Source organism: Macrotis lagotis, chromosome 7 (assembly GCF_037893015.1).
Source record: "Macrotis lagotis isolate mMagLag1 chromosome 7, bilby.v1.9.chrom.fasta, whole genome shotgun sequence".
Lineage (NCBI taxonomy): Eukaryota > Metazoa > Chordata > Mammalia > Peramelemorphia > Peramelidae > Macrotis > Macrotis lagotis.
The window spans coordinates 85,526,070-85,550,844 of record NC_133664.1 but is presented as its reverse complement, the minus strand read 5'-3'; the positions used below and the strand labels follow the sequence as shown (position 1 = coordinate 85,550,844).

Here is a 24,775-nt window from a genome sequence, read left to right as displayed (position 1 = left end):
CATACAACTTGAATCCAGGTCTTCTGCCTTCAAGATCATCTTGAGAACACTTGGGTATAAGGACTTTCAGAATGTAAAGAAAGTGATCAATAAAAGCTTAATGATTAATTAATTGTCATGATGAAATTAAGTGACCATGGAACTAACCCCCTCCATATTTCTGAGGAAGAGCAATCAAATTCTTGGGTTCATTTTTCTCAAAAACAGAAATAATCTGTTCTTTGTTTCAGTTTTTGAGAAAAACAAAAATCTTACTTTAACCCCTACTAAATAATATTCCTTAATCAGTCTTCTGATTCAGAATTAGACTCAGGACTCTTGTATTAACTCTCTCGGGTGATTAAGAGAGATGTTTGCTTCTATACCAGGAAAATACATGGACTAAAAGAGCAAATGCTATTTTCAAAGGAGTTCAACTTAGAATGAATAGCCAAGTCTAAGAGGGAGAATCCAATTCTTTGAGTGCTTATATAGCCATAGTGTTATGGCACAAAGCTGGAAAGGAAGTAAGCCTCATTTCTTTGCCATGAAGTCATCTGTTGTCCATGACCTTGAAGTATTTTACTCTTCTTAAAAAAGGAAACAAACAAAAAATGGCCAAGTCAAATCCAGGAATGTAGAAAATCAGAAAATCATAGAAGATCTTAGAGTGACGAGTTTTAAAGCTAAAAAGGACCTCCTATAAATAGTTAGCCCATTCCCCTCCTTGTGGCAAATGAGGAAGATAAGATCTAGATATAAGAATGAGAGAGAGAGAGAGAGAGAGAGAGAGAGAGAGAGAGAGAGAGAGAGTAAGAGAAGAATCAAGGAGAACAAAGAGAAAAAAGAAGGGAGAACTGAAAGACAGAGAGAGTCAGACAGACACAAAGACAGAGAGAATTGCATTCAGAAATAGGAGACCTGTGTTCAAATCCTACGTTTGCCATTTAGACTTAGACAAATCGAGTTTCAATTCCAAGTCTACAGTGGTACTGCCTTTGTGAATCTGACCAAGCCATTAAACCTTTGAGAGTCTCAAGTTTTCTCATCAGTAAGAGGTAGGTGATAGGCTAGCTCATTTCTGTTATGCTTTTGTGTCTTTATATGTTCTCTGTTCACCCCTTTCAGAACTTCTTTCCAACTTCATATTCTCCAGGAAGTCTTATACAATGTATTCCCCACAATTCTTCTTTCTCCCTTATCTGTCCATGATCTCCTCAGCACTTACATACTTGGGTAATGCCATATTAACTTGTACTTTGTTGATATGCCTAACCTAAAACACGTTACTATATTGTTTCCTGGTTATGCATCCTGCTTTCCAGATAATTTGCTGGCTCATAAAGGGATCAAATATCCCAAATCTTTTTTTTATGTTTGCTAGTGACAAGTCAGGAGCTGTGCGCCCCAAAAGATTTTAATAAATGGTAACTGGCTTCCTTCCTTTCATCTATCTCATTTCATCCCTTCTAGCTGAGTTACCTTTCCTTTTGGAGATTATTTCAGATGTTTCATAATTAAACTCAGGTTTCACTTACTATTTAAATAACTTACCCAAACCACTGGGATTTTCCTCTTCATTTTTTTTCCCAAATAGATTCTGTTTGATATAATTAACAAAAAAACTCAAGCAACTTGCTTTTCTCTCATACTTTGATTTGTGAAACTGACTACAATGTGATGCAAGGATTCAATGAAAAGATGTCCCCCTCCTTCAGGTACCTACCTGATATCCACAATGGTGGTTGGGGGCAACTTCAATAGATTTGCCACATCCTTGATCAACTTCTTCCCCTGCTCCATGCTCAGAGGGCTGTTGAAGGAAAGCAAGAGGGGAAGGGGGGAAGAAGGAAAAAAACACATTGTTACAAAAATGGAACTCATCAATACTTGAGAGGCTAAGAGTCCCCAAAGAGTTATCACCTTGGCCTCTTAGACTCTGAAAGCCACCACTGCTACTGTATTCCTGTCACATAGTGATCATGATATCAGGGGAATTGGGATCAGGTGCTTCTTCAGGCATGATGAATCACCTGAATTTTCCAGCAATAAGACAAACAATAAGGTGCAAATGGAATTGTTAGGAAGTGTAATGGGCCCATGATGCAGCAACTGGCTCATCTCAGCCTTCAATAAAAAATATAATAAAGGGGGTGGGAAGGGGAGGGAAGAAAGGGAAAGGAAGGAGAAGGACAGGGGCTTGAGATAGAAACAAATGCTGAAAGTCAAATTGCAGGGCTGAGTATCAAATGGACAAGGCAAAAGCATATTTTTAAATTCATTAGTGTCTGAAATGAATCCCCGCCTGCTGAAAGGACACCCAAATATTCCGTCTTTAAGAGTAAACAATAGAAAGAGACAGATGAGCCCAGGAAGGGTGATTCATGAGATCAGAGGTGTATATGTCTGTGTATTGTGATGACACAATGGCCTTATATTCTGTAACTCACATAAAGACCATATTTCCATAAATAGAACTGCTTTATTGTGTTGAAGCTGAGGTGCAATCAAGTCTAATGTAAATGTATCATTCCCATTAAAAAGGGCTGGATGCCACAAGCATTTTTACAAATCAAAAAAACTTTAAGGGTGCAGGTGCTGTATAACAGATTGCTCAAATGAAGAGGGTAATCAGTTGGGAAGGGAGGATCTCTTTGGTGAAAAGAGATTATTCTCATACTGGTATTTATTACAAAATTTAATCTATATGTAACCATTTGGACAGTTGGGAAAATATAAAGGAGATGCTGCAAAATCATCTATAGGCTATGGCTAATCTATTAGCTCAATGCATGAAAATGAAAATAAAATATAATTAGTGACAGTATGGACACTATGCAATGTATAGGGAAGGGGAACATGCATTTATATATCATTTATTAATATAATTAATATACTCATATAATTAATTAATGTCACATTTATTGTATGCTAAGCTTGTTTTACAGGTTTTCTACTTGATCCTCACAACAACCCTGGGAGGTGAGCACAATTATTATCCTCATTTTACAGCTGAGGAAACTGAGCAAACAGAAGTTTGATCACTTGTCCAGGATCACACAGTTAGCAAGTATCTAGGGTCTTATTTGAATTCAGATCTTCCTGAATTCCAGGACTCTAGGACCACCAGTCTATCCATTTCATCACTAAATATTCCAGATAATAGACTGGACTTAGAATCCAGAAGATCCAAGGTTAAGTTCTGCCTCAGATACTTACCAGCCACTTGATTTTGGGCAACTCATTTAATATAAAGTGTCTTTGACAACTCCCTAGGATTTAAATACCAACAATAATTGGAGAGAAAGTCTCCACAACAGGATTTCTCCACATTGCCAAAATAACATCCTTGACCCATCACCTGGGTAATCACACATGGTCTTTATATAATGAAAAAGAATAAATTACATCTATATTGACAGCTGCTTTGCAAACTGTGTCCAAAACCCAACAATTATCTATGGAGCTTTGACAGTCTAGTCGGGTGCTCAGGGTGGGGATGGGAGGGGTGCATTAGAAGATGAGGCATGGTCCATGCCCTGGAAGAGCTTGAAATCAAAGTGATAGTGATTCTCATTCCACAGTGAATGATACAAGGAAATATATGAGTAGTTGCCAAATTATGTGACTTTGTAATTCAGTCATTTCATTTCCCTCTGACTCTTCATGACTCCATTTGGGGTTTTTGTGGAAAAGATACTAGAGTGATTTATCATATCCAACTCATTTTATAGATGAGGAAATTGAGAGAAATAGGGTTGTTACTTTCGCAGGGTCACACAGTTAATAAGTGTCTAAGGCCATATTTGAGCTTATGAGGATGAGTCTTCCTGATTCCAAGTCTAGTATTCTGTCTACTCACTGTACCACTTAACTGCCACAAAAGTATATGGTACTATACTTTAAAGAGGCACTATGGCCAGGGAAAGAAAACCAGCCAAGAACCCAGGCAGACCTGAGTTCAAATCTTGCCTGTGACATATGATGATGGTGTAAAGCCCTAAATTCCAGAGCAACTGCTTATCTGCATTGTTAAAAGGAGTTGCCAAATCTATATTTCCCTGTACCAAAGAAGTAACAGGTTCTATTTCCCTCCCTCATCCCTCCCAGTCAAAACCCTATGTATAGTGTAATAAAATAAACAAAGCAACCAAAACCAAAGTAATGCAATTTTTGTGTCATAGGAAAATAAAAGAAAGTCATATATTAGTTTTCAACTGATTATCTGGGATTTGTATTTCAACTAATGCCATCAATTCTGATTACTTAAGAAAATAATGGAGAAAAGAGAAGACTGAATATCTTGAGAGGTCAAAGTGAATATTTACTCTTTTTTTTAAAGTTTTTTTCTTGCAAGCCAAATGGGGTTAAGTGGCTTGCCCAAGGCCACACAGCTAGGTAATTATTAAGTGTCTGAGACCGGGTTTGAACTCTGGTACTCCTGACTCCGGACGGGGGCTCTCTCTGCTTCCCCACCTAGTGGCCCCTGTGGATGTTTTCTTAAGTAGAACTGCTTTCTAGATCATCATTCCAGCTTTTTTTATACCCTTGTCTGTCCACACCTCCAGCACCTTTATATGTTACTTACCTACTTGCTATAGTAACCTGAAACCTGTGAGGTTCTCAATAGAAGAGACTGTCTTTTGCTTTTCTTTATATCCCCAGGGATTAGTATAGTGCCCTGTGGCTAAAATGTAAAATCTTAGGGCGACCCTAGGAGCCACTTACTTAATTCCTGTTGATTGACTCCAAATAATAATCTGAAACATTACTTTATTCCCCCTCTGACCACAATCTTTATTACTTTCCAAAATGTTCACTCTTCCAAACCTCATCCATTTATTTTTACCTTCAATGGTACTTCAAATCCCTAGATACTTGAAACTTTATCCAAGGCACTAGTTATTTTTTAAACCTATTCTTTCATCCTTGTCCAATTAGGACTATTTTCCTACTTGCTTTAGTAGCATCGTAGGGCATCTAAACTTTCTGGGTTTTTTTTAGGTTTTTGCTAGGCAATGGGGTTAAGTGGCTTGCCCAAGTCCACGCAGCTAGGTAATTATTTAGTGTCTGAGACGGGATTTGAACCCAGGTACTCCTGACTCCAGGTATCCACTGCGCCACCTAGCCGCCCGTCTGGTAATTTTTGATTCCACAATATATATTCCATTGTTCTACCCAGGTCATAGGTTGACCTATCATATCAAAAATGTTGCCTAAGTCATGGGTTGACCTGACAGATCACAAAATGTGTATTTTCATCTGGACAATCATTATTGCAATTTCTTATTCATCACTTGAAGATCTCCACAACAATTACTCCAAAGCTTCTCAAGCTCCTGAACTCTTGACTGATACCTTTAAGACCATAAAGTAAAATATCCCTCATACTCTCCTTTCTCTAACACATCACTATATCTATATCATTAACATCTCCTCCACCTTTCCTATGTTTTCAAAAGATCTCTCCTTTCTCAGTCAATAGATTATGAAACCCTCAAGAACAGGGACTATCATTTACCTTTATTTGTATTTCCAACAGTTAGCACAATGCCTACCACAAGGCAGCTTTTTTTTTCAGTCATGTCCAACTCTTCATGACCCCATCTGAATTTTCTTTTTGTTGTTTTTTTCTTTTGCAGAGATACTGAAATAATTTGCCATTTCCATCTCCAAATAATTTTACAGATGAGAAAACTAAGGTGAACAGGATGAAGTGACTTGCCCAAGGCCACACAGCTAGTTTAGTGTCTGAGACCAAATTTGAACTCAGAAAGATGAGTCTTCCTGATTCCAGGCCCAGAACTCTGTCCACTGAATCTAGCTGCCTGACAGAAAGCAAGTATTTAATAAATACTGTTTGTTGTTTGACTTACCTTATCTTTGCAAAAGAAATACTTCTATTTTTTTGCAAATATCTTTGCAAAAAAGCTTCCATTTTTTAAAAAAAAAATGCAAACTCTGAACCTACCATTCCCCAGTCCTGTTCCCACTAGCTCTCATCCAATCACATGTCTTTATCACCCCCCATATTGATCTAATTTCTCCAATGACCAATGTTCACACACTTCTGACTTTCTTCAAAATGACTGCTAGCTATTTGCACCTATTTTAACTGAACTTCAAATTCAGCATATTAAAATCTAAAATGATTCATTGTCTCTACAAAACCAGGTCTTGATAATCCATGAAAAAACCATTCTCCAATTTTCCAAGTTTAACATATTGCATTTATCATCAAAATCACTTTCCTCTTTGATCCAAAGTCAAAATCCTATTAATTCTCCCCCAAAATATTTCTCTTGCATTTCTCTACATTTGCAAGAGTATGTAATAAAATATTATTCTTCAATAAATATTTGTGAAATAAAATACATATATATGAAATGCCTTTTTGAGAAAGCCCCCAAACACTTAAAACTTGGCAAGATCAGTTGAATTGCATGTCTCAATCAGCACAATAATAAAATTAAAAATAATGTTTTTATTTCATTGGTAGAAAAATAATCAAGAAGATGATATTTCACAGAAGGAGATATTCCTGAAAATTTTAAACTGGGAAGACATATCAAAGACTATTTATTAAATCATCCATTTTACTAAAAAGAAATTTAAGACCAGAGGGGAGAGCTTCATTTTGGTAAGAAGACAGGCCATCTCTTTGTCCAAACCTAGCAAAAGAAAAAAGACAATAAGGCAAGACCTTAACGATTTTTGAGATGTAGAATTAGGGAAAAGTAGCTATTACCTTGGAAAAGTAAGAAGCAAGGTCTTCTCTTCAGAGACAAAAGTTAGTGGGGGGTAGTGTAAGAGTAGAGAGAGGATTTAGAACAACCAATTTAGGAAGTGCCATAGATTTTCAGACAAGATAGAATAAATAGATTGCCATGCAACAGTGAGGGCCCAATTAAAAAAATAACACAACATCAATTTGTGGTAGATCCAGTTGTTTTAAGGACTTCCTCTAGACGTATGGAGTTTGCTGTTGACAGAAGCAAAATTGAGAAGACATGCCACCTGACTTTCATTCCTAGACACCTAGACATTGTTTCCCCAATTACTGCTAAGAAATTAGAATTCATTTTTCTAATGAACAAACCAGTATTTCAACTAGTTTACTCTCTGAAGAGCTGAGCTTGACTCTTATTCTAGGTAATTGTGGAAAAAATTTCAACTTTAACTTTCAGGTTTTTGTCATCATTTCACGCCTTATCTGTTCAGATACCACAATTCACCTTTTTTTCTTTCATCAACTTATCCAGTGCCCCAAGGATATCTACATTTAAATCAAATCTGATTGGGACATAAAACATTAGATAGTCTATCACATTCCCAAAGTCCCAACCCCAAATGCTCCAGGGAGTCCCTGTCATAGGAACAGATGTAGCCCCGCAGGCCATGTATACATTTGTATTTTGTAAGGATCTGTAAAGAAGATGTACCTGTCCAATAATCAAAAGGCTTGAGCATTTCAGTAGGAGAAATATAGCACAGAGTGTAAAAAGTGGAAAGATTTTTAGGGCTTTTCAGAACTCGGAATTCTTACCAAGCATTATGAAAACCAGATAGTGGTTCAAGGAATAATGTGTTAATTAGAGTTTTTGGTGCAAAAATCTGATTTCAGAATTTTGATTGCCCTTGTATTATAAGGTGCATATACTGTCAAATGATAACACTGTAGGACTTAAGGGGAAATAAAAAAAAATCTGAAACTTGTTTTGTCCCTTCTCACTCAACTTACTACACATTATACCATATAGGCTTCCACAACATGGGTTACTATCTTTATTTCCAACCATATATCCCTTCATTTTCATTCACAAACTCTCTATCTAATCCATTGAAGTTTGACCAGTCTTCTGTTGTGTTTTGTTCCTGTCATTCAACCCACCAAAGCAATATAATAACTACTTATTAAGTTTCTATTTTTATATAATGTTGTCTTATGGGGAATTCAAGAACAAAACGAAAAACAGTCTCTGTCCTCAAGAAACTTCTCATTCACTGAGGTGATATGAGAGACTACTGGCACTATAGAAGACTACCGAATGTAGTTAGATAAAGCTAAATATAATAAATAATATATTGTACTTGTTCCTGTACAATAGCACAGAGAAAAGAGACTGAATCTCAAATTTGGGAAAGAAAAAGTAGGTCAATACAGCAAGCACATAAATTATGTGAAAGAAATTAGCACAAGATAAGTCTGGTAAAACAGGTTAGATTTTGACAAATGTTAAATTCTGACCTGAGAATTCCTATTTTTGTTCTAGAGACAAAAGGCCACAAAATGACATAGTCATACATACATACAGACATACACATATGTATATATATATACATATATATATATGTATATATATTTAGGAAGATTACTTAAGGAGTTATATGGAGGAGAGTTGCAAAGGAGCAAGAAAACCTGGAATCCAATTAGGAGATTTTTGCAACAATTCAAGTTAAAGAAAATGACAGCCTAGTTTATAGGAAGCCCCATGTGATCTGAGATGAATTATGTAGTAGATTTAGAAGTAATAATACCTGATTAAAGACTAAAGGAAATAGAAGATAGTGACAAGAGTAATTTCAAGATTTGAATCTAAGTGAAAGAAAGGATGGGGAAGATGCTCAAAATAGAGAAATGTAGAAGAAAGATAGTTTTAACTGAGTCCCATTTCTAATGTTTTGAATTCAAGATACAATGGAAAATGAATGAAGATGTTCAACAAATTATTAGTGCTGTGTGTATAGGGATGATTCATATATCTGCAATTCATTTGCACAGAGATAATAAATGAATCCAAAGGATTCAATGATATTTTTAAGAAGTATGCATAGAAAGAGAAGAAAATCTGAAAAGATTCCCATCTTTGGTAGAGGGGACATGGATCATGATGTTGCAACAAAGATCAGACTGGTCAAACAAGTATGAAGACAACTAGAGAGCACCATTAACAGCAAATCCAGATTAAAAAAGGGGGGGGGGATAATCAGCAATAAAATGCTGCCAAGAAAACAAAGAATGAGAACTGAGAAAAGACCTTAAGATCTAGTAAAAACTAAACTTATTACCTCGGAGAGAACATTTTCAGATGATTGTAATGTTGGAGGTCAAGCTATAAGGAATAGAGAAATGAGTGGGGAAAAGAGGAAGTAGAGGGTTTTTCTAGTATTTTGAACACTAAAAGGAAAAGAAATATAGAATGAAAACTTGAAGAGATGATAGGGTATTGTGAACTAGTTTTAATCATGATGCACTTAAATGTGTCTGTAGGAAGACAATATTTCCAAACCCATCCATTCAAATCTAATCTAATTTTCAGGATCCAACTTCAATTTTAATAAAAAAAAAAATTCTGTTAAGGTTTCTGTCAAAATCTCTCCAGTCTGTTTCAAACCAGAATGATCCCTTGATCCTCTTATTATATATTACTGCCACCTACTGTCAGGCACCCTTTTTTAGGGATAGGGAACTGAAAGTATAATCAACTGAAGGTACAAATCAGATTAGGGAGCTCATGGCTGAATTTAAGCACAATATTCATGATAATTGACTTTTCAGTTTCTGGTACACACGCTGTTGGGCTCTGGAACAACCTGAACCAATTCTTTGGAAGCTATGATCACTCCCACATCACCAAAAATGATGCAAGGGATGAAAATTCAAGGACAGAACACCATGGGGGCTTATACCTCTATTTCCCAGCACCAATCAATCTCATTCACTAAATCCATTCTACTCACTGTCAACATTCACTTTTTCTTAATCACTATGAAGAGATAACTTTGTTCCAAGATATAGAAGATTGTTTCCCCTTAGCTGGTTCTCTCAAAATACTTTAGGAAAAAAAACAATTAGTCACCAGTTTCTTGAAGGGAAAACTATCTGACATCTCTAAATTTATAATACAGGCACTAAGTATTTACTTATAATTAATCATATAATAATTTTTAGTAGCAGTCACATCATTTTATAAAATTAGATTGTGATTTGGGTTTGGCATTTGATTTGAATCTAGTAGAAAGATTGAGAGTTCTGTCATGCCCTTTTAGAATGACTAACTGAATAATCCACACAGTATTGGTCTAAAGGGAATACAAACTGGAAATATTTCTACTGAGAGGTAAATGAAGTAGTAAAAATATAGATTTAACCTAAAGAAGACATAAATTGAGCTGGCTGGGTAAAGAATTAGAATATGACTCACAAAAGAGTTGAAATAGTCTTGTGTTTATAAGCAGCACTCACCAAAAAAAACCAATTAACACTATCCACTGAACATACTACCCCATCAGTGTCCAGATACAAGTTGATAAATTCAAGTAGTCAAATAAAATATCAAAATTGAAAAATCAGAGTTACCATATGCTTCCATATCCCATCTCATGTCTAGGTACTAATGTGCCCATGTGGCTATAAGAAGGATCTGCCAAACACTGTCCTATTACCCTTGTTAGACCATGTTTTTAGGTAACAAGAAAATATTGGGTATAAACATCTGTAAAAATGTGTAAATTCACCTTTGTTGCTGATCCCATTCAATTAGTTATATATTTCCAATTAGTGAGGAAGTCTGAAATATACCTATGGATGCTTGGGTATGGGAGGGAAAAGACATGAAAGTTTTCAGTAGGCACTTTTATACATTAATTTATAATTTATACATTAATATATATGTATATATAGTCATATATACATATATTATATATATATATATATATATATATATATATATATATATATATATATATATATACTTGAACAAGACCTGCAATTACAACTCAATGGGAAATTCTAAGTCTAGAAGTTCCTTACTTTAATTCATCATAGATGGAAAGTTAGAAGAGACTTTCAAGTATATTTCTTCCAAATATCCTCATAATCTAGCTAAAGAATCTGAGACCTGGAAAAATTATAAGATTTGTCAAAGGTCAAATGGGTTGAAATCATCAGACATTGGATGGGATGTGAACAAAAGACCTCACATTCAAGATTCAACATTCTTTCCACCATACTATAATTAACTTTCTCATAATTTATAGCTTTAAGGAGTTTCCTGGGCCAGTAAAAAGTGTAATAATTATGCCCATAGTTATCCATCTTGTAATGATTAGGAGGAGGACTAGGACTCAGTTACTCTGATTTTAAGACTCGTTTATTGATATTGCCATGCTTTTTCACTGTATGTGTGTGTGTGTATACATATATATATATATATATATATATATATATATATATATATTAGACTGGTTTTCATTTTAAAAAGCTCATTTGGATGCAAAGTTGTCTTTTTTTTAAAGAAAGATTTTATTTATTTTGAGTTTTACAATTTTTCCCCCATTCTTGCTTCCCTCCCCCCACCCTCCACAGAAGGCATTCTGTTAGTGTTTACATTGGTTCCATGTTACACATTGATCTCAGTTGAATGTGATGACAAAAAATCATATCCTTAAGGATAGAAAAATAAAGGATGAGATAGTAATATATATATATTATATATATATATATATATATATCATGCTTTTTTTTTCTAATTTGATGGTAATAGTCTTTAGTCTTTGTTCAAATTCCACAATTCTCTCTCAGTACAGATGGTATTTTCCAGTGCAGATAGCTCAAAATTATCTCTGATTGTTGCACTGAAGGGATGAACAAGTCCTTCAGGGCTGATCATCACCCCCCCACCCATGTTGCTGTTAGGGTATACAGTGTTTTTCTGGTTCTGCTCATCTTGCTCAGCATCAGTTCATACAATTTTTTCCAGGCTTCCCTGAATTCCCATCCCTCCTGGTTTCTAATAGAACAATAGTGTTCCATGACATACATATATCATAATTTTTTAAGACATTCCCCAATTGAAGGACATTTTGTACAAGTGATGTTTTTACTCTTTTTTATCATCTCTTCAGGGTATAGACCCAGTAGTGGTATTGCTGGGTCAAAGGGTATGCAGAGAGGTTGGATGAGTTCACAGCTCCATCAACAATATATTAGTGTCCCAGATTTCCTGCATCCCTTCCAACATTGATCATTGTCCTTTATGGGCATATTGGCCAGTCTGAGAGATGTTAGGTGGTATTTCAGAGATGCTTTAATTTGCATTTCTCTAATAAGTAATTATTTAGAGGAATTTTTCATATGACTATAGATTGCTTTTATTTCCTCAGCTGTAAATTGCATTTCCTTATCCTTTGATCATTTGTCAATTGGGGAATGGCTTGTTTTTTTGAAAATTTGACTCAGTTATCTGTATATTTTAGAAATGAGTCCTTTTTCAGAAATACTAGTTGCAAAAATTGTTTCCCAATTTATTAGATTTCTTTTGATCTTGGTTACACTGGTTTTGTCTGTGAAAACGCTTTTTAATTTAATGTAGTCAAAATTATCTAGTTTGTTCTGAATGATGTTCTCTATCTCTTCCTTGATCATAAACTGTTTCCTTTTCCATAGATCTGACAGATAAACTACTCCTTGATCTTTTGTTTGCTTATAATATTGTTTTTTATGTCTAAATCCTATATCCATTTGGATCTTATCTTGGTATAGGATGTGAGGTGTTGGTCTAATCTAAATTTCTTCCATACTAACTTCCAATTTTCCCAACAGTTCTTATCAAAGAGAGGGTTTTTTACCCATTAGCTGGAATCTTTGCATTTATCAAACAGCAGATTACTATAAATCATTTCCTGCCATGGTACCTAGTCTACTCCACTGATCCACGACTCTATTTCTTAGCCAATATCAGGTTTGAGGACCAATGCTTTATAATATAATTTTAGATCTGGTAAGGCTAAGCCACCTTCTTTTGCACTTGTTTTCATTGAATCCCTAGAAATTCTTGAATTTTTCCATATGAATTTACTTACAACTTTTTCTAAGTCATTAAAGTATTTTTTTTTGTTATTTTGATTGGTAGGGTGCTAAACAAGCAGTTTAGTTTAGGTATAATTGTCATTTTTATTAAATTAGCTCAACCTATCCATGAACAGTTGATGTTTGCCCAGGTATTTAAATCTGATTTTATTCGCATGAGAAGAATTTTGTAATTGTTTTCAAAACATTTTTGAGTCTGCCTTGGCAGGTAGACACCCAGGTATTGTATTTTGTCTGAGGTTACTTTGAATGGGATTTCTCTTTCTAGCTCTTTCTGCTGTATTGTGCTAGTCATATATAGAAATGTTGAGGATTTATGAGGGTTTATTTTATATGTTGCTACTTTGATAAGGTTCCTAATTATTTCTAGTAGTTTTTTAGATGACTTTTGGGGATTCTCTAAGTATACCATCATGTCATCAGCAAAGAGTGAGAGTTTGTCTCTTCCTTCCCTACTCTAATTCCTTCAATTTATTTTTCTTCTCTTATTGCTGAGGCTAACATTTCTAATATGATATTGAAAAGTAGTGGACAATGGGAATCCTTGTTTCACCCCTGATTTTATTGGGAATGCCTCAAGCCTATCCCCACTGCATATAATGCTTGTTGATGGTTTCATATAGATACTGCTTATTATTCTAAGGAACAAACCATTATTCCTACACTCTTTAGTGTGCAAAGTTGTACAGTGGACTTAGAATCAAGGATCCTGAATTTTCCATTTATATGACTTTAATTAAATCATTAAACATTTCTGTGTTTAAGGATAAATTGGACTAGATGAACACTAAGGATAAATTATTCTATGAGCCTATATATGTATATATTATAAGCATATGTATGTTTAGAGGAGAAGAAAGGAAGAGGAAGGGGAAAGAGGGAGAGAGAAAGAAGGGGAAGGGAATGAGGCAGAAAAAGAGAGGGAGAGAGAGAGAGAGAATATGTCATATAGCAAGGAAGGAAAAAAGGTCATATAAAAATATATATCATGCAAAGTTAAGATGGCAGTTAGGAAAGTAAAAACAAAATAAAACATAATTTCCCCCTATGTCCTTTAATGTTTTAACCTTCTTGATTCTTATTTCAAAACTTATTTCAAAACTTTCAAAATCTAAACTACAATTCATAGTTATTAAGAACTGTTCAATCTAACTTGAAACACAAGCTCTCAGAAAGGAGACACTGGTATTTGTTAAAGATTTTTTTTAAACTGATATCTTATTGTCTGATTTTGCTATCTCTTAAATTTTATGTTTCTTCCTTAAGGATATGATTTCTCTCTCATCACATTCAATTTGAATCAATGTATACCATGGAAAAAGACTGGCAAATTGCCTTCTGGGGGGTGGGGGGAGGGAAGTAAGATTAGGGGAAAAATTGCAAAATTCAAAATAAATAAAATCTTTAAGTAAGAAAAAGACTTTTTTAAATCTATAGACTGATATCAAGTCAATGAGGCAAAGCAAATTTTGAAAGACTTAATTCTTGACTGACAAAAAGAAATTAACATCTTTTTTTCCATGTCTTAATTTGTTAGGGGAAAACATAATTTGAAAGCTACAGGAAAAAATATCCTGGCAAATTCTTCATATATGACTTCTTTTAGTCAATTTCTTATACAATTTTCCAACTGGAAACTAAAGGAATTACCTTTAAGTTACCTCATTTCTTGAAGGAAGTTAGAAAAAAAGATCATTCAGATTCTTTTATTTACTTCATATTTAGCTGGAATATAAATTACTTTTTTTTCTCAATGAGTAGATAATATCAGATCACATTTTAAACTGTCAGATTATTCCTCATTTGGGGAGGGTAAATAATGATTTATTTTAGCTAGTCTGACAGAAATGACTCAGAATCTATGACTCTATGATATACGCATCCCAAATCATGCATCAAGTATTTGTTTTGTAAAAAAAGGATACTTAACTGCATAGTGGTTGTGATGACTCATCAGTGGTGAAGCACTGACTGGGCAAAGGAAAGGCAATTCGAAAGGCATTTTTGATTTAAAAGAGAGACAGGATCATATGGAGAAATTCTAATTTGAGTTTGAGGGAGAGTCTACTGAGACAAGCCCAATCCTGACAATGAAAATAGAAGGGATTTGAGCTGATAAATAATATTGAAGGATTTTAGATATGGAGGAACCTTGTAGTGAGAACCAGAGCAAAGGGTAAAGTTGCCTAATCTTGGAATTCAGAAAAGAGAGACATTAGGAGGTGATGCTGAGTCACAGGCTCAGGGGTACACCCCAGGTTCTAGTATAGTTGTGCTCTGAAATTTATTGTCCACAGCTGTTTTTAAGCTCAAATAGTATTATTTTGGGCTTGTCCCTCTGCAGTCTCAGCCCCTTCCAGATGGTGAGGTACAGATAATAATTAGAGTATAAATATCATCTAGCTTTAGAGAATAGAGGGATGGAATCTTTTGGTCTATACTGCTTAAGAGGCCTCGGAAAGAATATTTTTCCTTTCTAAATTGGAGCATGAGAATTAACACAGCCAACTGTAAGCTACTGTCCAAGTCCAGTTTGGCTAGAGAACAAGCTTGGTCAACATGAACAATTAAACCATCTGTAATGGAATCGGTTTTTCTCTTTTCAAATATGAGTTTTCTGGGATTCTTTTGGCAACTGCAACATGGAAGCAGAGGATGTATATCCTCAATCTCTGTTTACCCTAGTTGTTACCGCCTCCCTGGCCTCTTTTGTCGGACCTTTTGGCTCAAAAGCTTTTCTCTCTAATCCAAGCCTCAGATGACCAGTATCAGTGAATGTCCTTGGGCTCAGAACTTGAGATAGCACAACTGTTCTCCCTTGCTTTTCCTGTCTCTCTAATCCCCAAGGCTTTTGCATACATATTTCTATTCTCCTTACTATTTGGAAATTGCAAGGGAAGCTTCAAATGTATCATTGTTCCTTTTTTGTTGTTCTTTCTTCCCCCTCCCACCCTCTTTTTTTCTCTGTAAATCTCTAAAGAGAAGTTTTTATAGTGTGCAGAGAACAAGTCAGAATGGGTGAGTTATAGTAAATTATGAAGGTAGATGGAGGGATAGGAAATGTTCTGCTTGTGGAGACAAAAACTTGAGACTGCTAAAATCTTAAAATGAAAAGAATTTGAAATGAATTTTGACCAGGATCTGCATTCTACCTATTGTAGAATGACCCTAGAAATATAATGACATTCTATTTCAAATGATAAAGGAAGGAAGGAGCTATGCAATGGGGACCAGAAGAGGGGTTCCTGCTATTTCCAGAGGAATAAGTACAACTCAACCTCAGTTGGCAAAGGAAAAGGATGATAGTCATACCACAAATCTCCCAATTCTCCCCACTACCATGACCACTTTTGCTTAAAGAATTTCAATGACTTTCTATTACCTTCAGGATTAAAACTATACCCACGTGTTTTCTCCTCTTCCTTCCTCTCCAGATTTCTTACACTTTAATCCCCTTCAAATATAACAAAACCTTACTGTTGTTCCTTGAATACAGCATTCGGTCTCCTATTTTTGGCCTTTAGCCTATGCATTCCATGTTCTCTATGACTAGATTGCTTTACCCCCCCTTATATTTCTATCTGAGGTTTCCTGACTTACTTCAAGACAGCTCAAATTTCTTAGGTTTTTCTTGGTCTTCCCAGCTGGTAAAACCTTCCCCTATCTTATCTTCCTATATTCCATACACACATACACACACACACACACACACACACACGTCTATGCACTGAGATATTTCTGTATTGTCTCCATCATAATATATGTTTCTTGAACAATACATGCAAAAACAACAAAACTGCAAAGAAAGAAATTTTGGAAAGCTAAGAAATTCCCATCAACACACAGTGGTGAAGCACTGACTGAAGCAAAGAAAAGGCAATTTGAAGGGCATTGGTGAATCAAAGAGAGGGACAGGCTCATATTGAGAAATTGTAATTTGAGTTTAAGTTTGAGGGAGAGTCTACTGAGACAAGTCGAATCCTGACAATGAAAATATAAGGAATTTGAACTGATAAATAATATTGAAGGATTTTAGATATAGAGGAAACTTGTAGTGTGAACCAGAGCAAAGTGTAAAGTTGCCTAATCTTGGGATTCATGATGCAACATATTTTAGTAGTTGTCTGACTCTTTGTGACCCCAATTGGTGTTTTCCTGGCAGAGATACTAGAATGGTTTGCCATTTCCTTCTCCATCTCATTTTACAGATGAAAAACTGAGGCAGAGAGAGGTTAAGTGACTTGTCCAGGATCACATAGCAGGTAAATATCTAAGGCTAGATTTGAACTTTGAATGAGCCATCCTACTCCAGGTCCAACATTCTATCTACCATGCCACCTAGCTTCCCCCAAAGCAAATGCTACCCTATCTCCAGATAGAAATATTATAAAGTCAGAATACAGACTAAATTTCACATACACACACATATATTATATCATGCATGAATTTGTATACGTATATACTCATATATCTATTATACACGCATGCATATGTATATGCTTATATATCTGTAAATATTCATACATTCATGTATATATGTATGGCTGTGGTTATATATATATATATATATATATATATGTATACATATATATATATATATATATGTATATACTAGCAGCAATGAGTAGAACAAATCATGATTTCAGAAAATCTATATTGAAAATATTCTCCCGGGGGCAGCTAGGTGGCACAGTGGATAAAGCACCGGCCCTGGAATCAGGAGTACCTGAGTTCAAATCCGATTGCAGACACTTAATAATTACCTAGCTGTGTGGCCTTGGGCAAGCCACTTAACCCCATTTGCCTTGCAAAAAAAAAAACTAAGAAAAAAAAAGAAAGCAAATATTCTCCCCACCTCTTGGAAGACTAGAGTTGCAGAATAATATACAAATTTTCAGATAAGAACAAAATACCAATTTGCTTTTTTTCATTATTCCTATTTATTATTAGGGAGGACTTCAAGGGGAAGGGGTGTGGGAAGTGTAGTTAGTTACAGTGATAAAAAAAGGAGAATCAACAGAAAAATTTTGCAATATACAAAAGAGAACAGAAGAATGTCCGGAAAAGAATATAGACCAGAAGAGTAGTTTTGCTCTTACTGTGTCAAATTCAAAATACATTCAAATACATCAAGTTAAATAAATAAGAAATTCAGTCTTGTATATAATTCCCTTTTTTGTTTTTATATATTGAAAAATTGATGCTTACTGATGTTTATTAAGTACACAATACAAAAATTTTCTTTATTCTTTAAAGAAAGATAAGGTTAAGTTTGCAGTTAGAGTAGAAGGAAGGGAGGAGAAGAAGAAATATATGGTAATGTTGATAACTAGAGGACTACCAAATAGAAAGAGATTATTCTATTCCATCAGTTTTTGCTTATATAAATCTGGAATTCCAGGAAAATAAAAATGTCAACAACATAAAAATAAAAAGATTACTATAACATCCACAATCTAGCTATGAAGAATCAGTCCATCGAGCAGAAAAGCAGATGGTAAAGTCAGGCTTCTCTCCATGGTCTGTGAAAGAAATGAGGAAATTTGCTTTAATTCAAAGAAAATGTGAGTGACAGAAATGAAAAGAGGTCAGCAGTATCTCTTAGATTTTCTTTCCTCCTCACTAAAGATGGAGATGTACAGAGTTCCATGAGATGGAGGAAGAAAGATAAGACCTTGGCACTCCAATTGGATGGAGCATTGTGTCAATGGCTTCCCTCACTAACTCCTTTAGTGGCTTTCCCTGTGAATGTTATCTTGGTCAAAGTGCCCTAGGTTCAATCCTCACTTAGAAGGCTTCTCAGAATTGAATATTATCCTTTCAAAGGGAGTTCCATTTATTTTAATAAGTACATTACATACCAGAAATCTATTATTGCTAAAATAAGATAATTAGGTTAATGCATTGAAAAATTAAAAGTGCTATGTAAAATCAAGGTATTATGATCACACATAAAGCAGGAATACATTCCACTCATGTGCCAAATGGTGGCATGCCCATAACTGTATGACAGCATGCAGTGGTAGTTTCTGGCCCATGAGACAGATAAAAAGGCACTAACAAATGTGCAAAGAAACAGGAGTCAGAAAATCAGAATGGAGAAGTTTAATACAAAGATGACCTAAAAAGAGGGCTCTTCATTCTGAAAGGATTATGGGGGAGAGGGGAATATGATAAGAGAGATAAGGAGCATAGTCATTTTCTCCAATTTTTGGAACACTGTAACCAGGTGAACTTAAAACTTAAAAAGCACAAATGTAATACAAATACACTTCAATACACTGTGGATAGCAAATTTGGGGAAAGAATTATCCCAATAAGTAGCAAAGGCCTAAGAGGTTCTCTAAAAGACTCAGGTTCATAATGGATTACCAGTCCAATATATCTAGTTGGTAGGTTTATGTCATTTGGCTTGACTTGACCCATTACAAAATACCAAGCTGAATGGACCACGGATCTAACCCAGACCAGGAATTCTTATACATCTTAGAGATACCTGAAGGCATAGTAAAAAGCAATGAATTTGCAATCAGTGGACCTGGGCTACAGCTTTATTGCCAAGAAAGGGATCTACAAATAAGGAAATTAAGACCCAAGAGAATTTAAGTGATTTCAGATCTTGACTTCACTACCTACTAGTTTTGATAAAGCAAGTGACTTGAACTCTGCACCTCTTTCACTCCATATGAGAAAATAAACTAGAAACTAAATGATTAATAAAACAATTAATAAAAATGTTCTTTCTCTTTGACCTGGCAATTCTAAAACTAGGCCTCTATCCAGAAGAAATAATAAGAAATAAGATAAGTTTCACATGTTCCAAAATATTGAAAATTGAGGGGATGCCCATCAATTGGGGAATGGCCAAACAAATTATGGTACATGGATACTGTATATTAACATTATTGTTCTATTAGAAATCATAAATGGTAGGACTCTAGAGAAGCATGAAATGAATTAAAGAGAAAGTACACACATCAGCAATAATATTGTGAGATGAACAAACTTGATGGAAGCAGTTCCTCTCAGCAGTTCAGAGAGCTAGGACAACTGTATTAGACTGGCTATGGACAATGTTACCCTCATCCAGAAGAAGAAAAACAAAACAAAACACAAAACTAAAACACAAAACCAACCCTCCAGAATCTAATGAACACTTCATAAACATTATCTCTTTTAATCTCTTAATCCTAATTCCTCATACTGAAAATGACTAATATGTAAACATGTTCATCAAAAATATGTATACATAATGCTAAAATGACTGCTGCTAGGGGAGGGGGGTGTAAGGATACTTTGTAACTTAAAAATATACATGTGGGCAGCTAGGTGGCATGGTAGAGAGCACCGGCCCTGGAGTCAAGAGTACCCAAGTTCAACTCCAGTCTCAGACACTTAATAACTGTCTAGTTGTATGACCTTGGGCAAGTCACTTAACCCCATTGCCTTAAAAAATACATGTGCATATGTATGAAAAAATAAAAATAAAAGAAACTAGATGATTCAAGAAATAGAAAATTCCATGATTCTCTCTGTCTCTGTCTCTCTGCTCTGTCTCTGTCTCTCTCTCTATCTACCCCTCTCTGTCTCTCTGTCTCTCCATCTCTCTCTGTCTTTCCCTCTCTGTCTCTGTCTCTCTCTGTCTCTCTCTGTCTCTCTCTGTCTCTCTCTCTCTCTCTCTCTCTCTCTCTCTCTCTCTCTCTCTCTCTCTCACACACACACACACACACACACACACACACACACACATCCATAAAAAGGAAATCCCCTTACTGGTACTGGTATAATTTCTTTTAAATTGAACATCAGGTTTGAACCAGAAGTGTAAGAGAATTGAAAGTAGTAGAAAAGAGATTATAGGGAAACTGGAACAAATCATGGCCACAAGGACATCTTTTCAAAAGAACATCTCTAGAGTCCAAAGAACAAGGCCATATCTGGAGAAAGACCTATCCATAAGGGGACTACTGGGCTTTCACCCCCATGCCTTAAAAATTAGGAAGATACTGAGAAACATAAAAAGCATTGGAAGCTTTAATAATCTGCCTACAGTTGCAATTGGCCGAGACTATAGAGTAGATTTGTAGGGATGGTTCCTGTGGTGACATTAGGTTGGAAATCAGGAGAGAGTGGCAGTAGTGATCAACGATGTGTGAACATTTACTCAAGTTAATTGCTGCTTACTCAATCTTATTCCCCTACCTTCTCTTCCATAGGTATCATTTTTTTTTTATTTTGGAATTCTTCCTGCCTTCTCGTAGATCCCTGGGGGAGATACAGGATTACCAAGAGAGTGAGGAGGAGAGAAAATTAAACCCATGGGGGCTGCAAATCTTTTTTAAAAATATATTTTGGTTTCCCTATTAGCCACAGAATAAAGTATGAGAGCTAAGTACAGAAATAAGAAATATGCTGCTGTGGTTTCAAGCAGCATTACATTTCAGTACTGTTTTTCTAGGCATGAAAAGTTTTGAAGTGATTACAGGGAGGCACACTAGTAAAAGATAGGATAGTGAATGTAAAGTTCTTAGTTTCAGCTGTAAGAAACAACAGGTTACTTAGTAGTGACCATTAATAGGATGAAGAATATTCCTTTGAGAGAATAAATAAAGACTTTGGGGAGACTCACTGTGAACACCAGAAAAAAATATGTTTTTTATTATTCCCATTAAATTTTATTTCTTGCTTTACATGGTCAGTTGTTAGCTATCATTCTTGCTCACTCTAGTGGTCTAAGTTAAATTTTGATGAAATGTTGGGAATGATAGCAGGCCAGGAAGTCAGCATGACCTAATTTTCCATGATGACTGAGTATTGCTAAGCTCTTTCAGTCATGTGGGACATATTACATTAGGGGAATTAAAAGCATTTCGCAGTAAACAAGATATGAGCTTTAATAGGACCTGTACCTCAAGGGGGTGGAGTTGAACCTAAGAAGGGACAATGTGACCCTTAAAAGGAAACATAAACTTAGAAAGACCTTAGGAGAAGAAGCCTAAGTGAGTCTTCCTGATTCTCAAGCCACTATTCTTCCAGTATGCCAGAAAGGACCTTATGGGTCATCTAATCTAGTCAAAAGCTCAAATCTAGAGAGTTTGGAATGACTTCCCTGAGGTCATATAGAGAGTAATGGCAGTCGGAATCTGGGTCCTAATCCTCTGATTCCAAATCCAGTTTCTTGTATTTCTAGGCCATATAATAAAACTAAGCATTCAATTATTCTCTATTTGTTTTACACACACACACACACACACACACACACACACACACACACACATAAATACATACATACGGTCTCCCTCAGAAGAATGCAAATTTCACAAAGGAACTTTATTTCTTACAATACAAATATGCAAACATGCATTTGTACACACAGCTACATATGGATGCTTTACAAAAGTATACGTGCATATGTACAAAATTAAAATTTATATTGCAGACTATGTGTGCACATGTATGTATATGTATATACATACACATGAGTATAAAGCATTGTTCAAGACACATAACACAATGAGATGGTTTCAACAAGCATTTATCTATCCTGTAATTGAATGATTGGTTGTCTTGTGAACTGCAACTCTTATTTCTCTGCTATTTAAAAGCAAAAGACGGCAGCTAACTCAAGTAGAAACAAAAATTTGAATTGGCATGTGAGTAACAAGTTCTTGTTCCTTCATTTATACTAAACAGATGTGTTTTCTAATGGTATGTTTCTTGTTCCATTTAAAAATCTGTAAAATCAGAATAATTTAACAATGATCATAATCATAATATTAGCCAATATTTTATAGCACTTTCAGCTTTGTACATTGCTTTTTAATATATTATCTTGAATCCTTCAATATTGCTATGAAGTACAATCTATTCTCACTCATATTTTTATAGTGGTATCAATTCATGATCATCTTCATGATAATTTTATAATACAACCTTGAATATAACTAACAAAATTTACCAGCCTGGAATGTTTTTTAATCAACTTACCTGATTTTATATGCTATATATATTCTAGACTAGCAACCAAATTAGCAAGAATGAGTATGCTTTACTGTTCACCCATCATAAACTGCTACAAGTTTTAGGTAGGGGGAACAAATGACTCCCCACAAGGTTGATTGTCTACAGACAATAAATGGAATAAGATGGTGCTGATTGCACACAAAATGAGCGTGCAGCTCCTTCTTTTTTAGTTTTAAAATACACAGCTATCATCCATCATTTCATGCTCTGAACTTCCTTAGAAAGCAGTTGGAGTTAATCTCAAAAATCAATAACAGGATACAGCACGTACAATTTTATCTGTCTATCTGTGACAGCTGTCACCCTCATTACCTAGACACCCAGTGCAGCCATGGGAGCAAGATAAAAACCAACACTTTAAGCAGGTCAGGGACAAGGCCAAGTATAGAGAGGAGGACTTTTAGCTCTGAGTCTAGAAGTTTAACTTGTTGAGACTTTCAGAAAATATTTTCTGAAGGATATGATGTTGACACCATTGTTTTCTAGCCTTTAGCCCCAAAGTAAGCAGCCAACCAAAATCACTAGCTCTTTACTGTTTAATATCTTTTAAATGTGTTGTTGCTAACAGATGTAGGAGAGCTAAGGATTATGAAATTATCTTAAAATATATTTATAAATCAATACCCATGTCCTATAGTAAGTATCCAAAAGAGAGTATATAAAGAGATGTAATTGTCAGAAAAAATTACTATAAAAATTAAGCTTAAATGTTCCAGAGACAAGAAGATCAAGGGATGACATGGCTAAAGCTTTGTTTCTGAGAAGATATTCTATCCCAATAACTTTTTAATCAAACTAGGACTTATCTCGGATATTTCTTTTTTTTTTAAGTTTTTTTTTTTTTACTTTTTGCAAGGCAATGGGGTTTAAGTGGCTTGCCCAAGGTCACACAGTTAGGTAATTAGTAAGTGTCTGAGGACAGATTTTAACTCAGGTCCTCCTGACTCCAGGCTGGTGCTCTATCTACTGTGTCACCCAGCTGCCCTCATAGGATATTTCTTAAAAATTCCCATATGACTAACTTTTTTGAGATATGTATTCAAAATATAACATGATTTTTATTTTTATTTCATGGTTTATAGCTTCATTGCTTTTATTTCTTGCTTCATGGGTCAAGTAAAATCAAATTGCAGAGTAACTCTGGCCTATAAGACAGAAGTTTGCCGGTTTGACCTTCTGGTTCGGAGATACACATATTTAGTTAATGTTTATGATTCAGAAATTGATCAAGTAGGTACTTTTTTTACATTTCTTTCATTTCATAGGTTTTGAGGTGGGAAACAAAATGACTGAAAGAAACTCAAGTTAGTCAAGTTTACTACTGAATTTCTAAAGAAGATGCTTGAAGCTAATGGTTAAAATTAAATTATACATATGCTTCAGTTAAATCAGTTATTTCATTTATTCCTCTATTCTAATATCATATACCTATTACCATTTGAGGTTTAAAAATAAATAATGGTGATATAAACTGTAAATTATATTTCCCACCTTGAAACTAGGTTAAAAATTTCCTAGAGCACAATATTTTCCACCGGCTAATTTTCTTTTGTTAAGGGAAGAGTAATGGTGAATCTTGAAAGGAGTGAATCTAAAAGGCCAAAGAATGGTTACACTTTTTTTGTTTGCAAGGCAAATGGAGTTAAGTGGCTTGCCCAAGGCCACATAGCTAGGTAATTATTAAGTATCCGAGGCCGGATTTGAACTCAGGTACTCCTGACTCCAGGGTCAGTGCTCTATCCACTGTGCCACCTAGCTGCCCCCTTACACTTTCAACATAAAGAAAAATTTTTACTTTTAGATGATTATCAAATCAAACACAATTTCATTCATAACTTGAGTCACTGGGACAATTTATTAATTTATTTATTTGTATACCCAAGTTGAATTCTGCTGGCCCCA

At 35.1% G+C, this 24,775-nt stretch overlaps 1 protein-coding gene across 1 annotated transcript in view; it reads right to left on the bottom strand.

Moving 5' to 3' along the window:
* LOC141492675 (receptor-type tyrosine-protein phosphatase N2-like) overlaps positions 1-24,775 on the bottom strand; it is a 653,431-nt gene that overhangs the window by 359,589 nt on the left and 269,067 nt on the right. Inside the window, exon 8 of the mRNA XM_074193252.1 lies at positions 1,706-1,792. Within this exon, the coding sequence (XP_074049353.1) occupies positions 1,706-1,792 (87 nt within the window). The remainder of the gene's footprint in view (positions 1-1,705; positions 1,793-24,775) is intronic.